Below are 21,797 nucleotides of genomic sequence, written 5' to 3' on the forward strand. Positions count from 1 at the left end.
CGCCCCCTAATGGCAGAGATGGGGGCTGGGGATAGGTGCCCCGTCATCCACGGGTCACATGAGAGTGGGGACTGGTCTCCTGAAGGCTCAGTTCATCAACAGTTTCTTATTCTGCCAATGTCTTCTTCTTATGTAATCCCATAACTTCAGAAATACAGACCGCAAATATTTGTACAATGAAGACCCAATAGAAGTACACATGTGAGTTTTGGGTGAATGTCAGAAAGTGGTTGTTATATAAATGAGCCAGAGATGGTCCCTGTCAATTGGCCCCTTTATTGTTTATTTCTGCACAGCAGACTGGGACCTGTTAGCTCAAAAGCCTGCCAGAGCCAAACTCAACACATCTAATTGTTTTAAAAATATCCCCAATAAACATATTTTTAGCCGTGTGGAGCCTGCCTGCTTTGCAAACCCTGGAAAACTGTTCCCAGCGTCTACTGGCTGTAGGCTTTGTAGAAGACCCCAGGCCGCAGCTACCCTTTGGAGCTGACCTGGAGACTTCCCGCTGTGCTGCTTGGTGACATGTAAGCCCCCTCTCTGAGCCTCCTCTTCCCTGGCTCCCTTGCCCTCCCCACCTCAGGCTTGTGACCCTCATGTCACACCTTTTGGAAGGTCTGAGGCTCTGAGGGACTCCTGCAACGCGCCAACCTGTCAAAGCCTTGCCCAGTTAAAGCCTGCTGCGTGCCACTGCCACCTGCTGGCCGTAACTTTCCCTTGCTCAGCCCCCACATCCCTCAAGCTCGTTCCAGTGCTGAGACCATTAATTGCTGTCACATACTTTTAGATTATTGTAGCTTTTAAGTAACAAGCGTTAAGAATATCACCAACTCCAAAAATATTTCTCTAAAACAAACTTAATGAATATTCAAGACATGGATTTTTCTAGGCTTAAATTGTTCTAGCAAATAGAATCTAAAATTGGGAAGGATTTGGACTGAGAACTGGAATTTAGGAACAATTTTATAACATATGTAGGAGAGAGGCAGACCCTCAGTAACCTGGCTTTAGGCTTGTTCTTGATACCTAGCACTCATTTCTTCTGTTGTAACTTGAGTTTCCTTTTGGGAGCCACACCATGCTAACCTCTCCCTTGTGGTTCAGACGGGATTAACTTCGCTCTTAGTGTAGAATGATCATTGACTGGCCAAACCAGTGAACATTGTCCTTCCACCCACTAGGCCACAGTTACAGATTCCAAGGTTGAATACTCAATCGAATTCAACCAGTGAAAACCTGGATCCTGGATTTTGTTCTGAGGGAGAGAATCTTGCATTTCCTTTGTGGATGAGGATGTGAGATCCGGAGCTGTCGCAGCCACACTGTGACCACAAGAAGAGAGCCTGTTGGTACACAAAACCCACATAAGTGAGCACTGAATAGAGTCAGGTGCCTAGAGAACTGGGGGTGTCATTTGAATTTCTGTGGTGAGCTACTTCTAAAGCTGGCCCCACTTCTGGACATTTAAAGAGACATGAACCAGAATTGGATTGTTTCTTTGGTCAACTACAATTACAGATTTCTGAGAACTTGTCAGGTGTACACTGATGTCCTTGAACCCAAAAGGTTGAAGGTTGGATATTCTCTAGGATAACCATTAAGAAAAAAATGAATTTACTACAGCAAATGGAAACTTTGTCCTGTTGTGGGACATGAGAGGAATTTCCTGCCAAAGAACAGGAGTAGGATCAGGGAACTCATATCTGAGGGGGAGGTGGCTGGGGTCCTGATGGAGACTTAGAGCAATTCCAAAGGACATCTCAGGGAGGGGGCTTGACGCCTAAGTGTATGATCTCTCGAGAGTATGTGGTGGTTCATTGTGAGAAAAAACAATATCTAACACTGTCTTTGTCCCCAGGTGTTCCTCTGAGTGCTTTACATACAGTGGGTCACTTAATCTTCATAGTAACAACACTCGAGTGTTGATATTATCGCCCACATTTTGTAGATGAGGACACTGACTCACAAAAGTTCAGTCATTTATCCAAACTCCCACATCTTGTGAATCGTCATCATCACTAACTCCACCACCTCCCTGACTTTCATTTCTGGGAGCATCCAGTCCTCCCAGGCAGGTAGGAATGCCCTTCACAGCCAACCAAAAGCAAAGATAATCAGAATGTATTTCTCTTTATTTTATAAATTCATTTTATTAATATGGAAGCATCTGTTTCCCCAGACAACTGAGTTTCTTAATTTCTCCCTTTACTCACAGAAAGCAACATCATATCACATCATACCACATCATACCACATATCATATCACACACATGTATCATATATGTCACATATCATATCACATCATATATCATACCACATATACATCACATATCATACTACATCATATTACATATCATCACATATCACATCACACATCATATCACACATCATATATCATATCACATATCACATCACACATCATATCACACATCATATATCATATCACATATCACATCACACATCATATCACACATCATATATCATATCACATATCATACCACATCATATCACATATCATATATCGTATCACATATCATATCACACATCATATATCATATCACATATCATACCACATCATATCACCTATCATATATCGTATCACATATCATATCACACATCATATATCATATCACATATCACATCACACATCATATCACACATCATATATCATATCACATATATCACAACACATATCATATATCACATATCACACACCATATCATATACCACATCACATATATATCACACATCATACCACATATCACATATCATATCACACATCACATATCATACCACATATATCATATCACATATCATACCACACATTATATATCATATATCACACTATATATCATATGTATCATATATCACATATCATATCATGTCATACATACACAGAGGCAGCAGGTCCTCTGCCCGGCACTTTATACCGTGTAATCTCTCTGCCCAGACAGCAGTGTAATGAGATGCCCTCTATGTTCATTTCCTAGGGCTGAACAACAAATGATCACAAACCGGGTGGCTTGAAACAACAGAAATGCATTCTCTCCCAGTTTAGGAGGCTGGAAGTTCAAAATCAAGATGACCGCAGGGTGGGCTCCTTCTGGAGGTTCTGAGGGAGTCTCCATTCCACGCCTGTCTCTGGGCTTCCGGTGGTGGCCGGCCGTCCTCAGTGTTCCCTGGCTTGTGGACAGACCACTCCAGTCTCTCCCTGTCTTCACACGGCCCTCTGTCCTGCGTCTCTGTGTCTGCTCCTTTTCTCTCTCTTATAAAGACACCGCTCGTGGGTTCAAGCCCATCCTAAATCCAGGATGATCTCATCTTGAGATCTTTGCTCACATCAGTGAAGACTCAGTTTCCAGATCGGGTCACATCCTGAAGTTCCGGGTGGACATGAATGTTTAGGGGACACTATTCAGCCCGCTCCAGCCTCTCTTACTTTTCCCTCTCTGGAGAGAGGAGGAGCCTCAGCGTGACAGACAGAGTGAGTGGCGGGGCTGGGACCCCGGCCTGCGCAGCCCGGCGTGAAGCGCCAGCTCTTGCGCCCCAGGGGTGGCGGCCAGGGGGGCAGACACGCTCCTGCCTCCACAGCAGAACCGACTTCCGATCTTGGTCCTGTTCCGTAATCTCTTGGTGCCACAGGCTTTCATTTGTAAACCTGAAATAACAATGCCCACTCGTAGTGTTTCTTAGGGGGTGAAATGTGTTCAGGCATTTCAGGAAATCTTAATTATTTTAATTCCACAACAGCTCTGGGCAACGCCGGGGCACCTGCAGCTCCTGGCATCATGCCACTGTCGGTACCCGGACAGGAGGACGGTTAATCATCAGGGCGCCACCCGTGTCGTCCGTGGATGGTTGTGACGTCAAAGCTGTGGTCATTCTTGCTTTTGAGTGATCGTTGGTTCGGTTTCCTTGTGAGCCTTCTCCGTGCTGTGGGTTGTCCGCTTACCTCTAACAGTAGTTACCACGCTTCGCTAAATATGTTGGCTGGTGAATTTCCAATAACCAGACGATGTGTATCATTTGGATGCTGTCTCGAGAAGTTGGCAGCATTTAGAAGAGCATTCCTGGTATCTGGGAGGCCACCCTGTTCTGCCCCCTGCCTCCGTGCGAACACAGTGAGTTCACTCAGGTGAAGCAGACCCGTCGCACAGTCTGCAGGCGCTGGTCTGACCACACTGGGGGCTAAAATATTGAAAAATGTTGACGTCTGCTGTGGTCACTGTCCCACGCCTGCTTCCTGCTGTCCCCTGGGACCGTGTGGATCTCTTTAGGACCAGCAGGCACAGTGTCATCAGTGAGCACGGTGGGTTCCGTCCCTGCTATGAAACACTTTGTGAAACTCTTTGGCTGTCACCCCGTGGCTGGGCGTTCCGCTGCTCAAACTCCCAGGGAGAGCGTGCCTGTCACGGCCTCTGTCAGGATAAACAGAAGACGGTCAAGGAGGCCAGTGGGGAGGCACCGCATTGAACCACATGAGTCAGCTTGGAGATGCTACTTTAAGTCCCTGCTGACAAGGGGACCTGTGCCTTGTTTCTGGATCAGAATGAAAGAAATGATAATAAACAAACAAACAAAAACCTCGAAGGGATCGTCAGTGGCCACGGTGTACTAGTACCTCCAGGACTGAAGAGTAGGGCCAGTGACAAAGCTGAAAAATGCAAGATGTTAGTCATCAGACTTAGCCACTGAGGCATTTGTCAGGCGGTAACGGTGCACGTGTGGGTCTGGAAAGAAATTCTCTGCAGGGAATTCTCTGCGTGGGGTGGAGCGGGAGGGGAGGGGAGGGCAGGAGCGTGGGTGGGTGCCAGTTGGATCATCTGGGACGTTGAGAACGACAGTGATCATCCTGACCGTGGGGCTGCTTGGTGACAGCTCTGTGAGCTGTGTGTGTGTGTGTGTGTGTGTGTGTGTGTAAGCGCATGCTACGCTGTTAAAACAGCAAGTACCGGTAGAAACGAGGAGGTGCCCTGGACAGTGGGAAGACTCGACTTCTTGAGACACCAGTTCTGGAACATTCTGTCCAGTTGCCCCTTTGGCAGCAAGATGGGATGGCTGGGAGTAGGGACAGAACAGGCCGCCTCTATTCAGGGCTCCCATACGTTATTAATTCCCGGAACAGCGTTTTGAGGAGGTAGCAAAGGCATCACCGGAATTCCAGGCAGAATGACCCAGATGGGACAAAGAATGGCACCTGAGTGTCCAGAGGGAACTGCCCGGTGCGCGAGCGAGTAGGTGCAAAACTTAGCGCGTGTCAAGATGGATAAGACGGAACCCAGGAAGCAGAGCATTTCTTTTCACTTAATTAGGTACGCAAGTGTTTGCGTCCCGCAACTCCACCCCAGGTAGACTACCGCCATCCTCACGGTAGGCGGCAGACTCAAGAGCTTTAGGACAACCCTGAGTCTGGAATACTCTCTCCTGCTGCTTGAAATTTTGCCTTTAGAGGTTCCCTTCCATGGGTCTCTTTTTGATTTTGATCAATCCTTCTTTTTTTTTTAAAGTTTCAATCACGCCTGGGAGACGCCATTTGCCTGTTTATTATTCTTTTTTTTAATTGAGGTAAAATTCACATAACATAAAATTCACCATCTTTCTACGTGAACAATTCAGTGACTCACAGCGCTGTGCAGACGCCACCTCTATCCAGTTCCAGGACATTTTATCAGCTCCCCACTGAGGACACCCCGTACCTGATGGTTAAGCAGCCACTCCCCAGGCTGCAACTCCCAGTCCCTGGCAAGCACCTATCTGCTTTCTGTCTCCGTGGACTTACCTCTTCTGGATATTTCATGTAAGCGGAATCATACAACATATGGCCTTTTGTGTCTGGCTTCTTTGACTTAGAGTGATGTTTTTTGAGGTTCGTCTGCATTAGGACAGGTGTCAGCACTTCATTCCTTTTTACAACTGGAAAGGATTCTAGGATATGTGTCTCGCCCATTTAATTTATCCATCCATCAGTGATGGCACTTGGGTTGTTTCTACCTTTTGGCTATTGTGAATAATGCTGCCATGAGATGCACGCACAAGGGTTTGTCTGAGTATCTGTTTTCAATTTTTTGGGATCTATACGTCCAAGTGGAATTACTGAGTTGAAAAGTCATTTTATGTTTAACTCTCGGAGCATCTGCCAAGCAGTTTTCCACAGCGGTCGCACCATTTTACATTCCCCACAGCAGTGCACAGAGGTTCCAGTTTCTCCACAGCCTTGTCAACATTTATTATCTTCCCCTGTTTGATGACAGCCATCCTCGTGGGTATGAAGTGGTGTGTGGCTTTGATTTGCATTCCCCTGTTGACTAATGATGCTCCACTTCTTTTTATGTTCTTGTTGGCCATGTGTATATTCTTTGGAGAAATGTCTAGTCAAGATCTTTGCCTATTTGCAAATTGAGTCATTTGGGGTTTTTTTTGTTGTTGAGTTACAAGAGCTCTTTATATATGCTGGCTACTAGACCCTTATCAGAGAGATGATTTTTAGATGTAGTCCCCCTTTCTGTGGGTTGTCCTTTCTCTTTCATTCATACGCTTTGACTGCATCTTAGGTCCTGCTGTTATGTGTGGATTGGATTAATATCTTAGAGGGAAACTTTGCATCCCAGTTCTTGGTGGTGGCAGAATGTTTGTCTTGATGGGTGTGTCTTGGCTGATGCTCCTCTACTCCTGTACTTTTCCTGTACATTTTCCTGCATCGCAGTGTTCCTTTTGACTTATCTGTGGAACAGGGTGCCCAGAGCCTCACTGGACATTTTTTGTTAGCCCACAGGCCTCCAGGAAGCAGAGGGGCTGCCAGGCACCTTCACAGCCAAGCGTGTGCTGACCCTCTGCTGCGTTAGTTCATGCACCGGGACGTCTGAGCATGCCCTTTCGGTATTCCTTACCTTGGTTAGGCACAGCAAGCAGCTGGGCTTCCCACGGCCCTGCCTCCCTCCTGATTGCTCTCTGGACATGTCTGCAGCATCAGGGCAAGTCCCGAGGCCGTTGTCTGAGAACCTGGATGCTGCCGGTGCAATCCCCATGGTTACGGAGGAGATGGGTTCCGGTTAGCACACGGTGAGGATGCTTTAGGAGCAGGGAAGAAATGGAAGACGACCCAGCCTGTGAACTGTCCTTGGCCTTTTCCCGGTGGCTGAAGAAGCACTTGGGACCTTGGATCCTCCCCTGGGGAACTGAGTCTGCACAAGTTGTACCAGGCGGGCGGCGCTTGGCCGCTTTATCCTGCCCGGATGCTGTGTGGTTTCCTTTTCTCCTGAGGACTGCGTGGCCCCCCAGTTTCCTCCCCACAGTGTGGGGTCAGGGTCCCCTGGATGGTGCCACCCCCTGGGCTTGGGCAGCCCCTGCGGCCTCTCACACCCCCGCCCCCTCGTGGGGACCCTCCCCCACCCCCAGGGAAGCACCGGCCCGGCAGCTCCCATCCATCCACTCCTGCCAGACACACGTGTCTCATCTCCATCCCACGGGAGCCCCTGAAGCAGAAAGCAACCTGGTTCCCAACACCCCGATGAAACAGAAAATGAACACGTGTGGCAAAGCACCGGGGCTCCAACGTCGGGGCCCTTGTGAAAGTAACAGGACACTTAAGTTTCCAAAGGAAAGCCATTCCCGCCCCTCCTCCCTGTGTCTCCCGGGGGAAGGGGAGCTCCGCCCTGGCTCCATAGTGTGACTACCTGTTTTAAACTAAGACGGTCATATAAATGTGTATATATCTCTATGTATCTTTTCCTACCCCACAGAATTAAGGCAGCTGCAGGCGTGACAATAACGGCGGTGAGAGTCAGCAGCGAAGGTCAGTGGGCCGTCCAGGAGGACATAGACAACGACAGCGCGCAGACCACGGCCGCCCTCACCTGCGTGGGCCACCACCCCGACACGCAGAGCAGGTATGCGCCCCGGGCCTCGGGGACCTCGGCAGCGCGTGTGTGTGTGTGTGGCGGCTGCAGACGCGGGTAACGCAGTGACTTGCGTATAAATAAAGTGATGTCTCTGCATTTGATGGGCAATGTGTTCCTCTCAGCTCGTCAGCACAGCTCAGTCCGGCAGCTCCTAAACGGCTCCATTATCGGGCCGCGCTGTGGTGCGAGGCGCTTCTCCTTCGTGCTCTTGACACCGCAATGACCTAATCAGGCTGGCAGCCTCAGAAATCACCTGCGCGCGCGTTTGTCACGGTGCAGGGTTTGATGACCGTATTTACAAAATTTATTATTATTATTGTTGTTGCTATTGTTTGCAGCAAAGAAGTGAAGAATGAAACGGGGAACATAGAAGTGATTTAAGAGGCAAGGGGGAAATGCACTTTTTTTTTTAAATGAGCAAACTGAAGGTAATTGTCTGAATGCTTAGAGGCAGTCATTTTGCAGATACCACCCCTGGGTATTGGCATGTGGGGCTCAGAGTGTTCGGTTGGGTGAACTTGACATTGCTGGCAGGTCTCTTGTCTCTTCCAGCTCAGATACCCACCTCGGGTCTTACGGGGCTGAGCTCTCCTGGGCAGGAGAGGGAGGCCATTGCTAATAATCTTGCATCCGGACGCCCGACGGGCAGGACGAGCTCTCACCCCAGTTGTGACCCGTACAATCTCCTTTCCGTTTGGTGAAGCACCTGTTTTCCATGGGGTTGCTTTAGCGGTTGGGTGAGTGAGCAACTCCCCGCTTCAGAACCACCAGCGGCTCCCACGTGAGCCAGGGCGAGACCCCAGCCCCTCACCTTGGCATCCGAGCCCCTTACTTTTCACCTTCTGTTGTCACAATTGTGTCAGCGTCTTCTCTTGCAGGGAGACTCTTTGAGGTCCCCGGTGTTGGGTGCTGAAAGGGTGCTCCGTGAATGAAGGAGGGGCGGGTGGGCGGGTTGGGGCAGGAGATACGGGGACGCTGGGCGGGGCAGGCCGTTTCCAGCGGCATTTCCAGCGGCGTTCTAGGCTGAGTGCCGTCTCTGCTTGGCTGACCCCAGCCAGCCTCAGCTGGAACTCTGTCCTGGCTGCTTTGGAAGATCTTTTTCAAAGGGAAAGAGTGACTCAGGTTGAGTGATCAAAAAGCCTTCTATTAGGAATGTTGATCAGGTGGCCTGGGTCCCTCTCCCTCCAAACTCAACATTCTGGTCATCGTCCTTTTCACCCCTTGACAGAGCTTTTAGTCCACGACCTCCGGTGACCCATGGTTTTCCTGGACATCTGTGTCTGTTGGCTCAACACTCCCGTATCCTGAGTTTCTGATGCACGGAGAGAGCCTAGGATTTTTATATTTGCTTGGTTGCAAGTAGAACAATGCCCCCCAGAGGTGGCTGCCGTGAAAGGGTTTTGTCGTCTCACATGACAAGAAATTTGGAGGTAGCTGGTTGCTCAATCCACCAGCACCGTTGTATCACCCAGGTTGTTCTGTCTTTCTACTCCGTTGTGCCCAGTTCTCTGGCTGCCATCTCCAGCTTGTTTCCTCATGGTTGCAAGGTGGCTGCAGCAGCTCCAGACATCACAGACTTATCTAGTTGTATACAAAGACCATAAAGACTGGAAGGGCGGGGAGCTTCTCCTCGTGTATCTCTTTTTACCAGGGGAGAGGACCTTTCCAGCTGGAAAGAAGACTTTGCTTGGAAGTCTTCCCCTTAGATCTCCTCGGTAAGTGGTGGGTTCCGTGCCTTTGCCGGAGAAGCAGGGTAGTCTGGGACAGTGAGTATCTGGTGTTGTTTTCATGCTTTGTACTGGGAGGTGGTCTTTGTGGCCAGGGAAGGAGGGTGGGAGAATGGCGGTCAGCGAGCAGTGTCTGCCACGCCCCTCCAAGGTGGGACCTGTTGAGGGTTTTGTCTGTTGTTTTTTTTTTTATATTGAGTTATAGCCAGTTTACAATGTGTCCATTTCCAGTGTAGAGCACCATTTTTCAGTTACCCAGGAACACACTTAAATTCATCTCTGCATTCTTTTCTGCTGTAAGAGAGGGTTGTATCTTGATCTCTGTTTTGACCCCACTGGCAGACTTCCTCTTGGTTCCTGGGGTGTTTGTCCAGTAGGCCTTGTTCAACGGATGCCCTTAGGTACTGCATGAATGATGCTCAAGCAGAAAGGGCCCCTAGGCTCCTCGTCCCAGTGGGACACCCTGACTTCCACCGTCAGAAATCCACCGTGTGTATCTCTCTAAGGTGCGCAGTGTACACATGCGAAATTGATTTGTTGAAATACCGGGTAATCCAGTGGTGATGTTTTAAACTGAAGGAAAAATGCAGGCTATGGTTATCACTTTGGGTTTTTTTCATGTTTATATTTTATTTTTAATTAAGGTATAGCCGGTTTACAATGTTGTGTCAATTTCTAGTATACAGCACAGTGCTTCAGTCATATAGATACATATTTCTTTTCATATTCTTTTTCAGTGTAGGCTCCTGCAAGATACTGAGTAGAGTCCCCTGCGTTATACAGTAGAAACTTGCTCTTTATCTATTTTATATATAGTAGTTAGTATCTGCGAATCACTTTTGGTTCTGAGAATGCACAATTTTGCATTCTCTCTAGAAGAGAGAAAAACAGGCTACAAGAGAAAAAGTAGTCACGCAACCAGAATGGCAGAATCACGAGCCGCTCTCACATTCCCACGTCCTCGTCTTCTCTCGCTTCACGTCTGACCTCCCCGGGCAGAAGGGGGCCGGGGACTGTGGCTTTGCCATGACAGTTTATGCTCGTCTAATATCCCTCTAAAATCCATTCGGTAATCTAAATAAGTAATTGCTTCTTTTTATACTTCTTTTGTTGAATTGTGAGCTCAAATGAGGTGTGAAATACAAGCTCATGGACCATGTTTGCCCGGCTAACAAAGAGACTCTATGAATCTGTCCCTAACAGAACATCCTGCTGAATGCTGTAGTCTCTGAATTGTGACAACCTTGGGCGGAATAGGGTTTTTAATAGAATAGAACGTACAAACTGCCTGAAGTCCTGTGATAAGAATTAAAAATATGTCGCACGGGAAGACCGAATGGGCTCGCTTAGGAAAGCAGTAAAGGTCTTAGTTTGAAATATCTTAATGAGCACTCATTGTCAGGGAATGTGAGTCATGAAGATGGAGACCACTAGATAAAGAGCTGTGTGGCCAGAAGAGGGAGGAGAGCAGAAAAAGAAACAGATCTGGAAGTGCTTCAGAACAGACCACGCGGAGCCAAAGAAGGTGAAAGCTGGGCGGTGGGGAAACCACGTGCAACCAGCGCACTTGCGATGCGGCTGGCCCGTCCACGGCTTCTGTCTGGCTGCGGGGACCAAACCTCGGAGAAAAGAAGCTGCAACTTTCTGTGTGGTCAGAAACCGCAGTGCAAAGCTCGTTCTCAGCTGGAAGTTGGAACAGAGACTGAGAACGGCTTGGAGGTGCACCAGGGAAAGAGGAGCTGGTGCTTCTCCACAGGATGGAAAAGCAAAACCCTAAAATAGATAGTGTGTGTTTATTGAAGTCTAGTCAGTTTACAATGTTGTGTCAATGTCTGCTGGGCAGCACAGTGATTCAGGCGTATGTATACATATATATATATTCCTTTCCAGAGTCTTTTTCATTACAGGTCACTACAAGATACTGAATATGGTTCCCTGTGTTAGACAGTGGGAACTTGTTGCTTATCTATTTTATATATAGTAGTTAGTATCTGCAAATCTCAAACTCCCAGTTTATCCCTTCCCACCTCCTTTCTCTTCTGGTAACTGTAAGTCTGTTTTCTACGTCTGTGAGTCTGTTTCTGTTTTGTAAGTAAGTTCATTTGTGTCATTTTTTTTTAAGAGTCTACAGATAAGTGATGTCATACGGTATTTTTCTTTCTCTGCCTGGCTGACTTCACTTAGAACCTTTCTCCAGGTCCATCCGTGTTGCTGCAGATGGCATTATTTTATTCTTTTTTATGGCTGAGTGGTATGGAATAGATTTCTGGAAAGGAGTAGGCACACGCCACACGATGGTAACCCTGTCGAAGGTGAAATCAAGATCTGAGTTGAATGTTTACCGTGACGTGTTGCCCTCATTGAAACCCTGGAGGCAGTGTTTCAGGAGTTTTTCCCTGCCTGCTCTGATCCAGAAATCATTATAACCAGTTGGGCAGAAGAAGGGATCACTGTTTTAACTAACTGGACGAACTCACTGCTTTTTGCGAAATGTAACAGTTGAGCATTGAGCGTCGGAAAAGCCGCGCCCGCAGCACCGGGAGGCCCCCAAGCACGTGGCAATTGGCGCTGTAGAGCGTTAAGTGGTGGCCCCTCAAAAGATGTGCCTACATCCGGATCCTGGAATTTGTGGATGTGTCCTTATTTGGAAAAAAGAGTCTTTACAGAGGTAAGATCCTCCTGGATTATGTGGGCAGACCCTCAACCCAGTGCCGTGTCCTCATGAGACAGACACACGGAGGAGCAGCCATGTGATGATGGAGGGGTGTGGCCACAGCCTGGGCGACCGCCAAGCGCCTGGATCCCCCAGAGGCTGGAAAAGGCAACGAACAGACCCTCCCCTGGAGGCCCTGCTGACACCCTGATTTTGGAGCTCTGGCTTCCAGAAGCATGAGAGAATAAATCTCTGTTGTTTTAGGCCATTACATTTGTGGTAGTTTGCCATAGCAGCCCCCGGATACGGATACAGTGGCTTCATGACCACTCGTCGAATGGTAGATCAAGGCATCTCAGTCCTGGATGAGTATCCGAATCGCCTGTGAGTCTCTAAAAAGCACGCATTCCATAGACTTTACCCCTAACTGGGTCACAGACGTTGCCTTTAAAAAAACAAAAAACAATAAACCTCCCAGGTGATTTTAATGTGTAGCCAGGGTTGAGAATTTCCAGGATACAAGAATAAATGAAATAATGAATTTAAGCTCCGTAAGAAGATAAAGGTGTTTTGTTTGTTCCGACAACTTTAGGATTGGAAAATAATGGACTTAGACTCCAGATTCTTGGCTTCACAATAGCACCTGCCCCTGCACACCTGGAGACCGGTGAGCGGCACCTGTCACAATAGTTCAAAACCCAGGTTTGATGTATAGAAATGCGTCGTGCCCTGGGATTCATTTGTAATTCTCTCTAGAAAGTGGCAACAGAATTCACCTATCGGAAATGGAGGACCCCTGCCTCTTCCCCTAAAAGGGATCAGACGAGCAGAAGAAAAGGGGGAAAAAAAAGAAATATTAAAAAAAAAATTTCACCTCTTTCCTGACCAGTGGGAAGCACTTTGTGCATTTCTGCTGCTGGCCAGTTTCAGCCTAAGTGTAACAGACGGTGTCTGACTTCAAAAGTAGTAGGTTTTCAGTCGTAGACAATTTAGGAACTACGAGTGAGTGAGATGGAGACGATAAAGCCATCTCCGATCCAGTGTCTGGTTCACAGGCAACCACTGTTAATATTTTGATGAGCGTATCTGCATGTATGTGTTCACGTGTATACGATGTACACAAATACGTAATTGTTGTCAGTGTTACAATTTGTTTCACATCGAAAGCTTTTGAAAGCTTTTGTTTTCTGTAATAATGTAGAATAAATATGTGGCAACATCTTTGCACATCAGTGGGTATCTAGCCTGAAAAATGATTATCAACCCTTTTGAAAAACTGATAAAAGAGGTGGATTCTATTCCCCTCAAAATACAAAAATGCACACACAAACCTTTTTTTTCCCCCAACCGTTTCAAGGTTAATGGGGCCTTTCGGTGAACCTGTAATTTTCAACATAACATTTAAAAGTGGTCTAATATTCCATCGGTATTGTAGAGATATATTCTATTCATTTATCACATTTCATTTTTTTCCTTTTTAGAACATTACTGCTTGACATTTTTATGATGTTTTATCTTTTCCTCCCTTTTAAACATTTTTTTTTTCTTTTTAAACGTAAAATGTCTGTTGGATATTCCTGTAGGTAAGTCTTTAGGAGAGAAAGCTAGCAGTGAATGGGTAGGGTCAAAAGACACGGCCACGTTTTAAGTTTCTGATGCTTTTGTGAAATTTCCCTGCCAGTGTACGCTGCCAGCTCTGTGTGAGGGCGCCCAGCTCTCAATTCCTTTGCCAACACCGGGCATAGCCTTAAAAAGATAATTGGACAGTTGAAATATGGCTGTCTTCTTGTAGGCTTAATTCGCATTGACAGTTTCTGGTGAAATTTAACAATTTTTTTCTGTGTTTGACTGCAGATGCTTTCCCCCCACTTTGCTGTCTTTAGTTATTTATTATTGTTATTATATTGTGGCTTTAGCGATGGTGTGGGTCTTATGTTGTCCAGTTGAATCAAGGGCTCCCACCTGGAGGAGGGAGGGTGCGGGAGTGAGCAGCACGCATAAAAGGCTTTGTCAGAACCCCCCACACCCCATCAGCCTGGCCTCTGAGTGCTGTCGGAGAACGGGAGCCAGACACTGGTTCAAGTGGTAGAGGAAGGTGTTATTCAGAAACCATTGCAGGGAGGGAGGAGAGACCTCAGTGTAGACCTGGCCTCCACGCCCAGTACAGTTAAGACGGCCGGGGATTCACAGCCAAGGAACAGGGTGGGCGTGGGGTCAGTGGACGGCAAATGGCTACAAGCAGACGTTGAGGGAGCGGGGATTGTGGTGAGACTGACCAAACCAGAGTCTTGCTGAGGGCTGGCCCGAGTGATCGGACGTCGAGCATGGGCTCGAGGAATTTGATCAGATGTGGAAAGTGATCAGACACCAGGGATGGGCTGGGATTTGTCTACACGGACTTGGCAGACTTCTTGCTCTCGCTGGGCTCCGCAGGTGTGGCTAGGACAGGGCCACGGCGGGGAGGAGGGACGGCTCGGAGGAGTCCGACTCACGTGTGGCTGAGGGGAGAGGCTTGGTCCGTGACTGCACGGGGCAGTGCCCACGGCTGGCCTGGCAAAGGTGGAGAGTGTGGGCGGGGGTTAACCCTTGGCCATCTTAAGCCATGTTTTAAAAACTGAAGTGTAGTTGAATTACAATATTGTGTTATTGTCAGGTGTACTGCAAAGTGATTCAGATATATATATGCGAATATATATTCAGATATGTATGTGTATATAGATGATTTTCCATTATAGGTTATTACAAGATATTGAATATAGTTCCTTGTGCTGTATAGCAGGTCTTTGTTGCTCATCTATTTTATATATAGTAGTGTGTAATCTGCTCATCCCATCCTCCCAATTTATCCCTCCCTCCCTCCCCTCCCCCTGCCCAGTAGCCATAAGTTTCTTTTCAATGTCTGTGAATCTGTTTCTGTTTTATAATAGAGTCAGTTTGTTACCGACTCAGATCAGAACCAAACTCAGGTTCAGCTGCTCTTGGCTCAAAAGTCAATGTTCGAGAGACAAGGGTTAGTGGAAAAAGAAAGACGCTTTATTTGGGAAGCCGGGGACCTGGGGAGATAGTAGACTGGCCTCCCCCCAGACTGTCTCCCAGTTGCTGATCACAGGGCGAGGGCTTTTGAAGGGACGCTTCAAGAGTGTGCAGGCAAGGGCTACCTGCAGAGCAGCAGTCAGCTCTGACAGTCGTCTGGAAACTGGTCATGCGTGGTCTGGTCGGCGTCGCCTTGATTGTTTTAAGCTCAGTTCACCTTCAACTCCAGGGTCAGTTTCTTCCCATTTTCTTAAGGCCAGTTCCTGGAACTGTGCAAAGCATAGATTCAGTCCTGCTCAAGATGGGAGAGGCTTGTGTTGTGGCCACAGTCTGGTCATCATGCAGTTAGCCTTTTTCCTCTGGTGGCGGCTACAGTGCCTGCAGAACAACCCAGGGACGTGCACCAGTTATACATTGTCCTTCAGGGAGGAACTACCGATTCTGTGACTCTTGTCCTAACCATTAGCTGCTTGAGCCTGCCCTTCTGTGACTCAGGGGGAGCCTGGGAGACTACAGCTTTTCTACAAACAACAGACAGGGGACGTGGAAAGGCTTCTGTACCTGGGAGGGCCCCTAGGGTCCTGCTCAGTTTCAATTTGTATAATTTTTTTAGATTCCACATATAAGTGATATCATACAGCATTTGTTTCTCTGTCTGACTTACTTCCCTAAGTATAAATAATATTCTCTAGGTCCATGTTTTGCAAATGATAAGATTTCATTCTTTTTAATGGCAGAGTAATATTCCATCACACACACACACACACACACACACACACACACACACACACACACACACACACCCCTGCATCTTCTTAAACTAGTCATTTGTTGATGGGCACTTGGGTTGTTTCCATGACTTGGCTGCTGTAAAAACTGCTGCTATGAACATTGGGGTGCATGTGTCTTTTTGAATTAGCATTTTCATTTTTTCCCAACTATATAACCAGAAATGGGGTTGCTGGATAATATGGTAGTTCTATTTCAGTTTTTTAAGGAACCTCCACACTGTTTTTCCATGGTGGCTGCACCAATTTATATTCCCACCAGCGGTGTAGGAGGGCTCCCTTTTCTCCACAGCCTCTCCAGCATTTATTATTTGTAGACTTTTTGAGGATGGCCATTCTGACCAGTGTGAGAGGAGACCCCATCATGGTTTTGATCTGCATTTGTCTGATACTTGGTGGTGTTGAGCATCTTTTCACAAGCCTGTTAAGCCATTGAGGTGGGAACTTATTTGTTACCACAGCATGCTGTAGTTTATCCTGACTGATACAAAGTGTTCAAATATACACTTAAAAATATTGAGACGTCTTCTTTTTTTTTTTTTATAACAGTTTCAGGTTTACAGAAGAATTGAGTGGAAATTACAGGGAATTCTCATATTACTCCCAGGCATACAATTTCCCCATTATTAATATCTGCCCTTATTAGCATGGCACATTTGTTACAATTAATGAGCCAACATTAAGGATGCATTCTTATTAACTAATATACATTAGGGGTCCCTGTTTGTGCTGTACATGCTCTGGGTTTGGATGAATGTCTAGTGACAAGTACCCACCATTCCTGTATCATACAGAATAGTTTCACTGCCCTAAAAATCCTTTGTGCTCCATCTGTTCACCCCTCCCTCCCTCCCGCTGCCAAAACCCCTGGTATCCACTGATCTTTTAAATTATCTTTATAGTTTTGAATGTCACAGAGTTGGAATCATAGGGTATTTAGCCTTTTCAGATTGGCTGCTTTCACTCGGTAGTACACATTTAAGTTTCCTCCGTGTCTTTTCATGGCTTGATAGTTCATTTCTTAGCATTGAGTGATAGTCCATTGTCTGGATGAACCACTACTTATTTATCCACTTACCCCCTGAAGGACGTCTTGATTGCTTCCAAGTTTTGGGATTTGTGAATAAAGCTGCCATAAACATCTGTGTGCGTACTTTTTTTTGTATGTGTGTGTGGGCGTAAGTTTTCAACTCCTTTGAGTAAACACCAAGGAGGGCGCAGTTGCTGGATCTTCTGGTAAGAGTTTGTTTAGTTTTGCGTGAAACTGCCAAACTCTCCCCGAAAGTGTCTGCACCTTGTTGCCTTCCCACCAGCGCTGAGTCGGAACCCCTGCTGCTCCAGCCCTCACTGGTATGTGGTTTTCGGTGTTTCGGATTCTCGCTGCTCTGATAGGCGTGCGGTGGTTTCTCACTGTGGTTTTTTTTTCTTTTAATTTGCAGCTCCCTGATAACATACGACGTGGAGCATCTTTTCATGTGCTTATTTTCCATCTGATATCTCCTCTAGTGCCGTATCTGATCAGATCTGCCTGTTTTTTAAATTATTTTCTCCTATTGTTGTATGTTAAGAGTTCTTGCATATTTTAGATGCCAGTCCTTTATTGGTTATGTGCTTTGTAAATGCCTTCTCCTAGAATGTGGCTTGTCTCTTCCGTCTCTTAGTCAAATATACATTTTTGAGTAGTGATGTCATGTGTGGAATAAGTCCGTAGGTTTCAAAGTGGCTCCATTTAGATGAGTAAGAAGTTTCCCTAATTCTCCATATGGCTGGCTTGGAGCAGAAACATTTACACTTGGCTCTCTAGGTGTGGTTGTTTAAAACAGGGTGTCCTACTTTAATGCCTCTGTGTCCTCCTGCTGACCAGGAGGGCCTCGCTGGCTGAGGACTGTGTTCCTGGCAACATGCCGCTCACGGAGCTCATTCCTAGAATGCCCCTGTGGCTGCCCCATGGCCTCTGTGACTGTGGTCTCTCCTTACCAATCCATCCTTCTACCTGCTGCCAGACTAATCTTAAAATACAGCTTTCATCACGACCTAGTGGCTCCCTGTTGCCTGTCTCAGCAAGTCTAAACAACTGGTTTGACTTTTACAGTCTTTTTGGAAGCAGGACTGTCTCTCTGGAGATGCTCAGGACTCTGGTACCAAAGGGACAGATGCCGCCAAGAGAGCGATCTCCACCAGTAGGCGGCGCTCTGCACAGTTTTCAGACAAGAGACCAAGAGCAGTAGAACCAAGAGGATGCAGTGGATTCTGTTGGAGGGAAAGGCACCTCAGGGGAGGTGACCCGGGAACTGGTCCTTAAAGGATGGGAAGAAGTTTAAGCATATACATTTCTGAGAAGCTGACCCATTAAGCCGTTCTTTATATTAATACTGAGACTGTAATGTATTCATTTTCCAGAATGTTCTTCAATGCAGAAGTTCACCAGTGGTTGGGACAGTCTCAGAATAGGAAGCGTCTGGGGTGGGTGGACCTGGATGGGGCCACTTGGAAGAGTCTAGAAGAGGTGCCAATGGGGAGGAGTGTTCAGAGGGTATTGGAAGCAGATCCAATATGAAATGCAACACTTAATGAGCACCTACTGTGTGCCAGGTTCTCTGCTATATATTAACCTCGTGAACTGTCACAATATCCCTGTGAAGAAGGTAGCACTGCTGGCCGCACTTGCAGATGGGGACGGTGAGGCTCAGAGATATTAAGGGCCCACAGCCACCTAGCTATGACTGGTGGCCCTGGGATTTGAACCCAGACTCTAAGATGTGTGCCTACTACATGCCAGGCGACAAATACACGTCAGGTAATTCTAAGCCCACAGCGCCTTCCCCAGCACCAGAGTTACCTCAAAAAGAGACAAGGGGGTGCCGAAGAGAAACTCCACCAAAGAGCAACACTTTGGTGAGATTTTGGTGGCCTCCCCAAACCCCTGATTTCAGCCACATTGTTCGAGGCTCCAGGGAGCTCTGGCCTAATCACTGCATTGCCAGCTTCATGCATTGTAGGTCCTTTGTGAAACAGAAACAGAGTTTCTCCCAGAAACTCCAAGTATCATTTAGGTTCAGACATGCCCTTTCTTACTGAGAGCAGATTTTATTTCTCCTGTAGGATTTAACTTCTGTAGTTCCCTTATGCAGGCAGAAACTGAGCCAGAGGAAAGGAGAGACTTTCTTTTCCAAAGGTCTGCCAGCCGGCATGGTGATCTGAGATCGGAGCCTTCGCACGAGACTTCTGATGGGCAGGGGACGAAAGTAACCGAGGGTAACCTGCAAAGTCGATGCTCTTGGGAAGGACTCTTTGTTGGGATTTGTCAGAAACCCCAGCCGCTCCATTAAATCATTTTCCTATATCACGATTTTGTATTTATTTACTTACTCTGACATATTTATTATTATGCCATTATTAGATGCCATTGACCAAATCGACCGTTGGAACTATGAAACCTCCCTCAGATCTGCTGCAAGTCCTTGACAAAAGCAATCAAAGGAACCTTTGAGTGGTCCTCCCCCAACCCCCCCCCCCACCATCCCTGCCTCCTTGTAGTTTCCTGGAGAAAATTCTCTGTGATTTGAAAGTGTTATTTTAACGCAGCCTGCCGCACTAAGCATCGATTCCTTTAAACCTACATAAAAGGTACTATGCCGGATTGCCTTTTCTGTTTGAGCAGAAACCTCTGTGTCTTTTGAAAGGACATTTTATTTGATTTTATCCAGTTCCATGGCCAAGGTCCTCTGTTGCTTTCCGTGGCACAGGCACAGCGAGGCCCCACGTTCTGCTGGCGGTGAGCAGTGTGTATCCTGCGTCCACACAAGACTGTTCAAGGTCACTGGCTGCTCTTTGCAGGAGGGATGTGCGGCCCTCCACCCCTGAAGTTGCTTCTGCATCTTACCAGATGCTGTCTTTTTTTTTTAAATTAGCAGACTTCATTTTTCAGTACAGTTTTTGATTTACAGAAAAATTGAGCTGATAGTACAGAGATGTCTCCCCTCCTTGGATGATTTAAGAAAGCGGGTCCCTCCATACAATGGAATATTATGCAACCACAAAAAGGAAGGAGGCACTGACACGTGCTACAACGTGGATGAACCTTGAAAACATGATGCTGAGTGAAAGAAGTCAGATGCCAGAGGTCACACAGTGTCTGATTCCATTGACATGAAATGTCCACAACTGGCAAATTCACAGAGACAGAACGCAGATGTGCGGTTGCCAGGGGCCGGGGGAGGAGGGGGAGTGAGGATTCGGAGCGACTGCGTAATGGGTAGAGCTTTTCCTTGTAGTGTGATGGAAGACTTCTGGAGCTAGACAGCGGTGGTATTTGCCCAACATTGTAACCCACTTAATGCCAAGGAATTGTATTCTTTAAAATGGTTATGTGTGTTTTTCCATAACCAAAACAACAACAAAAGAGAGAGAAGTTCTTTTCTTGGCAAAAGTCACCTATGACGTGCTTCAGCACCAGCTGAAGAGATATGCAAAGGCGCTTTCTGACAGGTAATTTTTAACCATCCGTATGGTCTTTCAGACTAAACCCCTCCATAAGAATCAGCTCCACTCTGCTCCCTGGCGTGAGGTTTTTTAAGGCTTAAACATATTTTTAAAGGATTCAAAGCTAATAATTCCGGAGTTTACAATTCCATCTGCATAGATATTCTAGAAGAAAGGCTCCTAACACGGTTTTATGAGAATGAGCAACAGCTCCAGATTCAGTCCCAGAGAGTTAGGACTCATTAAACACCCAGGAGGCAAAGCTGAGACACCCGCAGTTGAGAAGCAGAGCAGAGCGGGAAACCAGGGGCGCGCTGAGGCCGCGCCATCCGGGCAGGTGTGTGGTCCGCGCGGTGAGGAAGCTGGCTGCCTTCTGCTCTCTCGGTGGGCAGGTTGTTTTCCTTTCCGTTTCTTTCTCTAACTTCAGAACGATTGCAAGCCTATTTAAGTACGTAATGGAAAAAAAAAAAGAATGAAATTTTGCCATTTGCAGCAACATGGATGGACTTGGAGGACCTTCTGCCGAGGGAAATAAGTCAGACAGAGAAAGACAAATACTGTGTGATATCACTTATACACGGAGTCTCAAAAACGAAGCAGACTTACAGGACAAACTGGCGGTTAACAGAGGGGTGGGGGGACAGATCAGGGTGGGGCAGTGGGAGGTACAACCTGTTGGGTGTAAGGTAGGCTCAAGGATGTGTTGTACAATGTGGGGAATGTGGCCAATATTTTGTGATAACTCTAAATGGAAAGTAACCTTTAAAAATTGGATAAAAATAAAAAATTAAAGAAATAAATATGTAAAGAATATTGTAACAAGTATCCATCTGTTTACCACATAGCTTCCTCGCACTTTGATGTTTGCCCAAATCTGCTGCAGAACTTGAAAAACCAAAAGCGAAACAAACAAACAAACAAACAAAAAAACCCCCCAAAATAAAAAACAACCAAACAAAATTATCCCTATTGGATTCTCCTTCCTCCTTAAAGTTAACCACTCTCCTGAATTGCATGCTTAACCTTCTTGTGAGTGTCCATGTAACTCTATTACGTAGATACTGCTACAGTTCAAATGTTTGTGTCCGCCCCAAATTTATGTGCTGAAATCCTAACCTCCAGTGTGATGGCATAAACGACATTGTGCTGTCACAAGGCAACCTACCCCTTCCGCTCAGTGTGACTTTTCCTAAATTCAACCCTGTTGGTCCGTACAT

General features: G+C 46.8%; 1 protein-coding gene across 1 annotated transcript in view; it reads left to right on the plus strand.

Moving 5' to 3' along the window:
- The window catches only part of TMEM132B (transmembrane protein 132B), a 292,208-nt gene that overhangs the window by 141,384 nt on the left and 129,027 nt on the right, over positions 1–21,797 (plus strand). The window contains exon 3 of the mRNA XM_072952906.1: positions 7,739–7,885. Within this exon, the coding sequence (XP_072809007.1) occupies positions 7,739–7,885 (147 nt within the window). The remainder of the gene's footprint in view (positions 1–7,738; positions 7,886–21,797) is intronic.

Source organism: Vicugna pacos, chromosome 32 (genome assembly GCF_048564905.1).
Source record: "Vicugna pacos chromosome 32, VicPac4, whole genome shotgun sequence".
NCBI lineage: Eukaryota > Metazoa > Chordata > Mammalia > Artiodactyla > Camelidae > Vicugna > Vicugna pacos.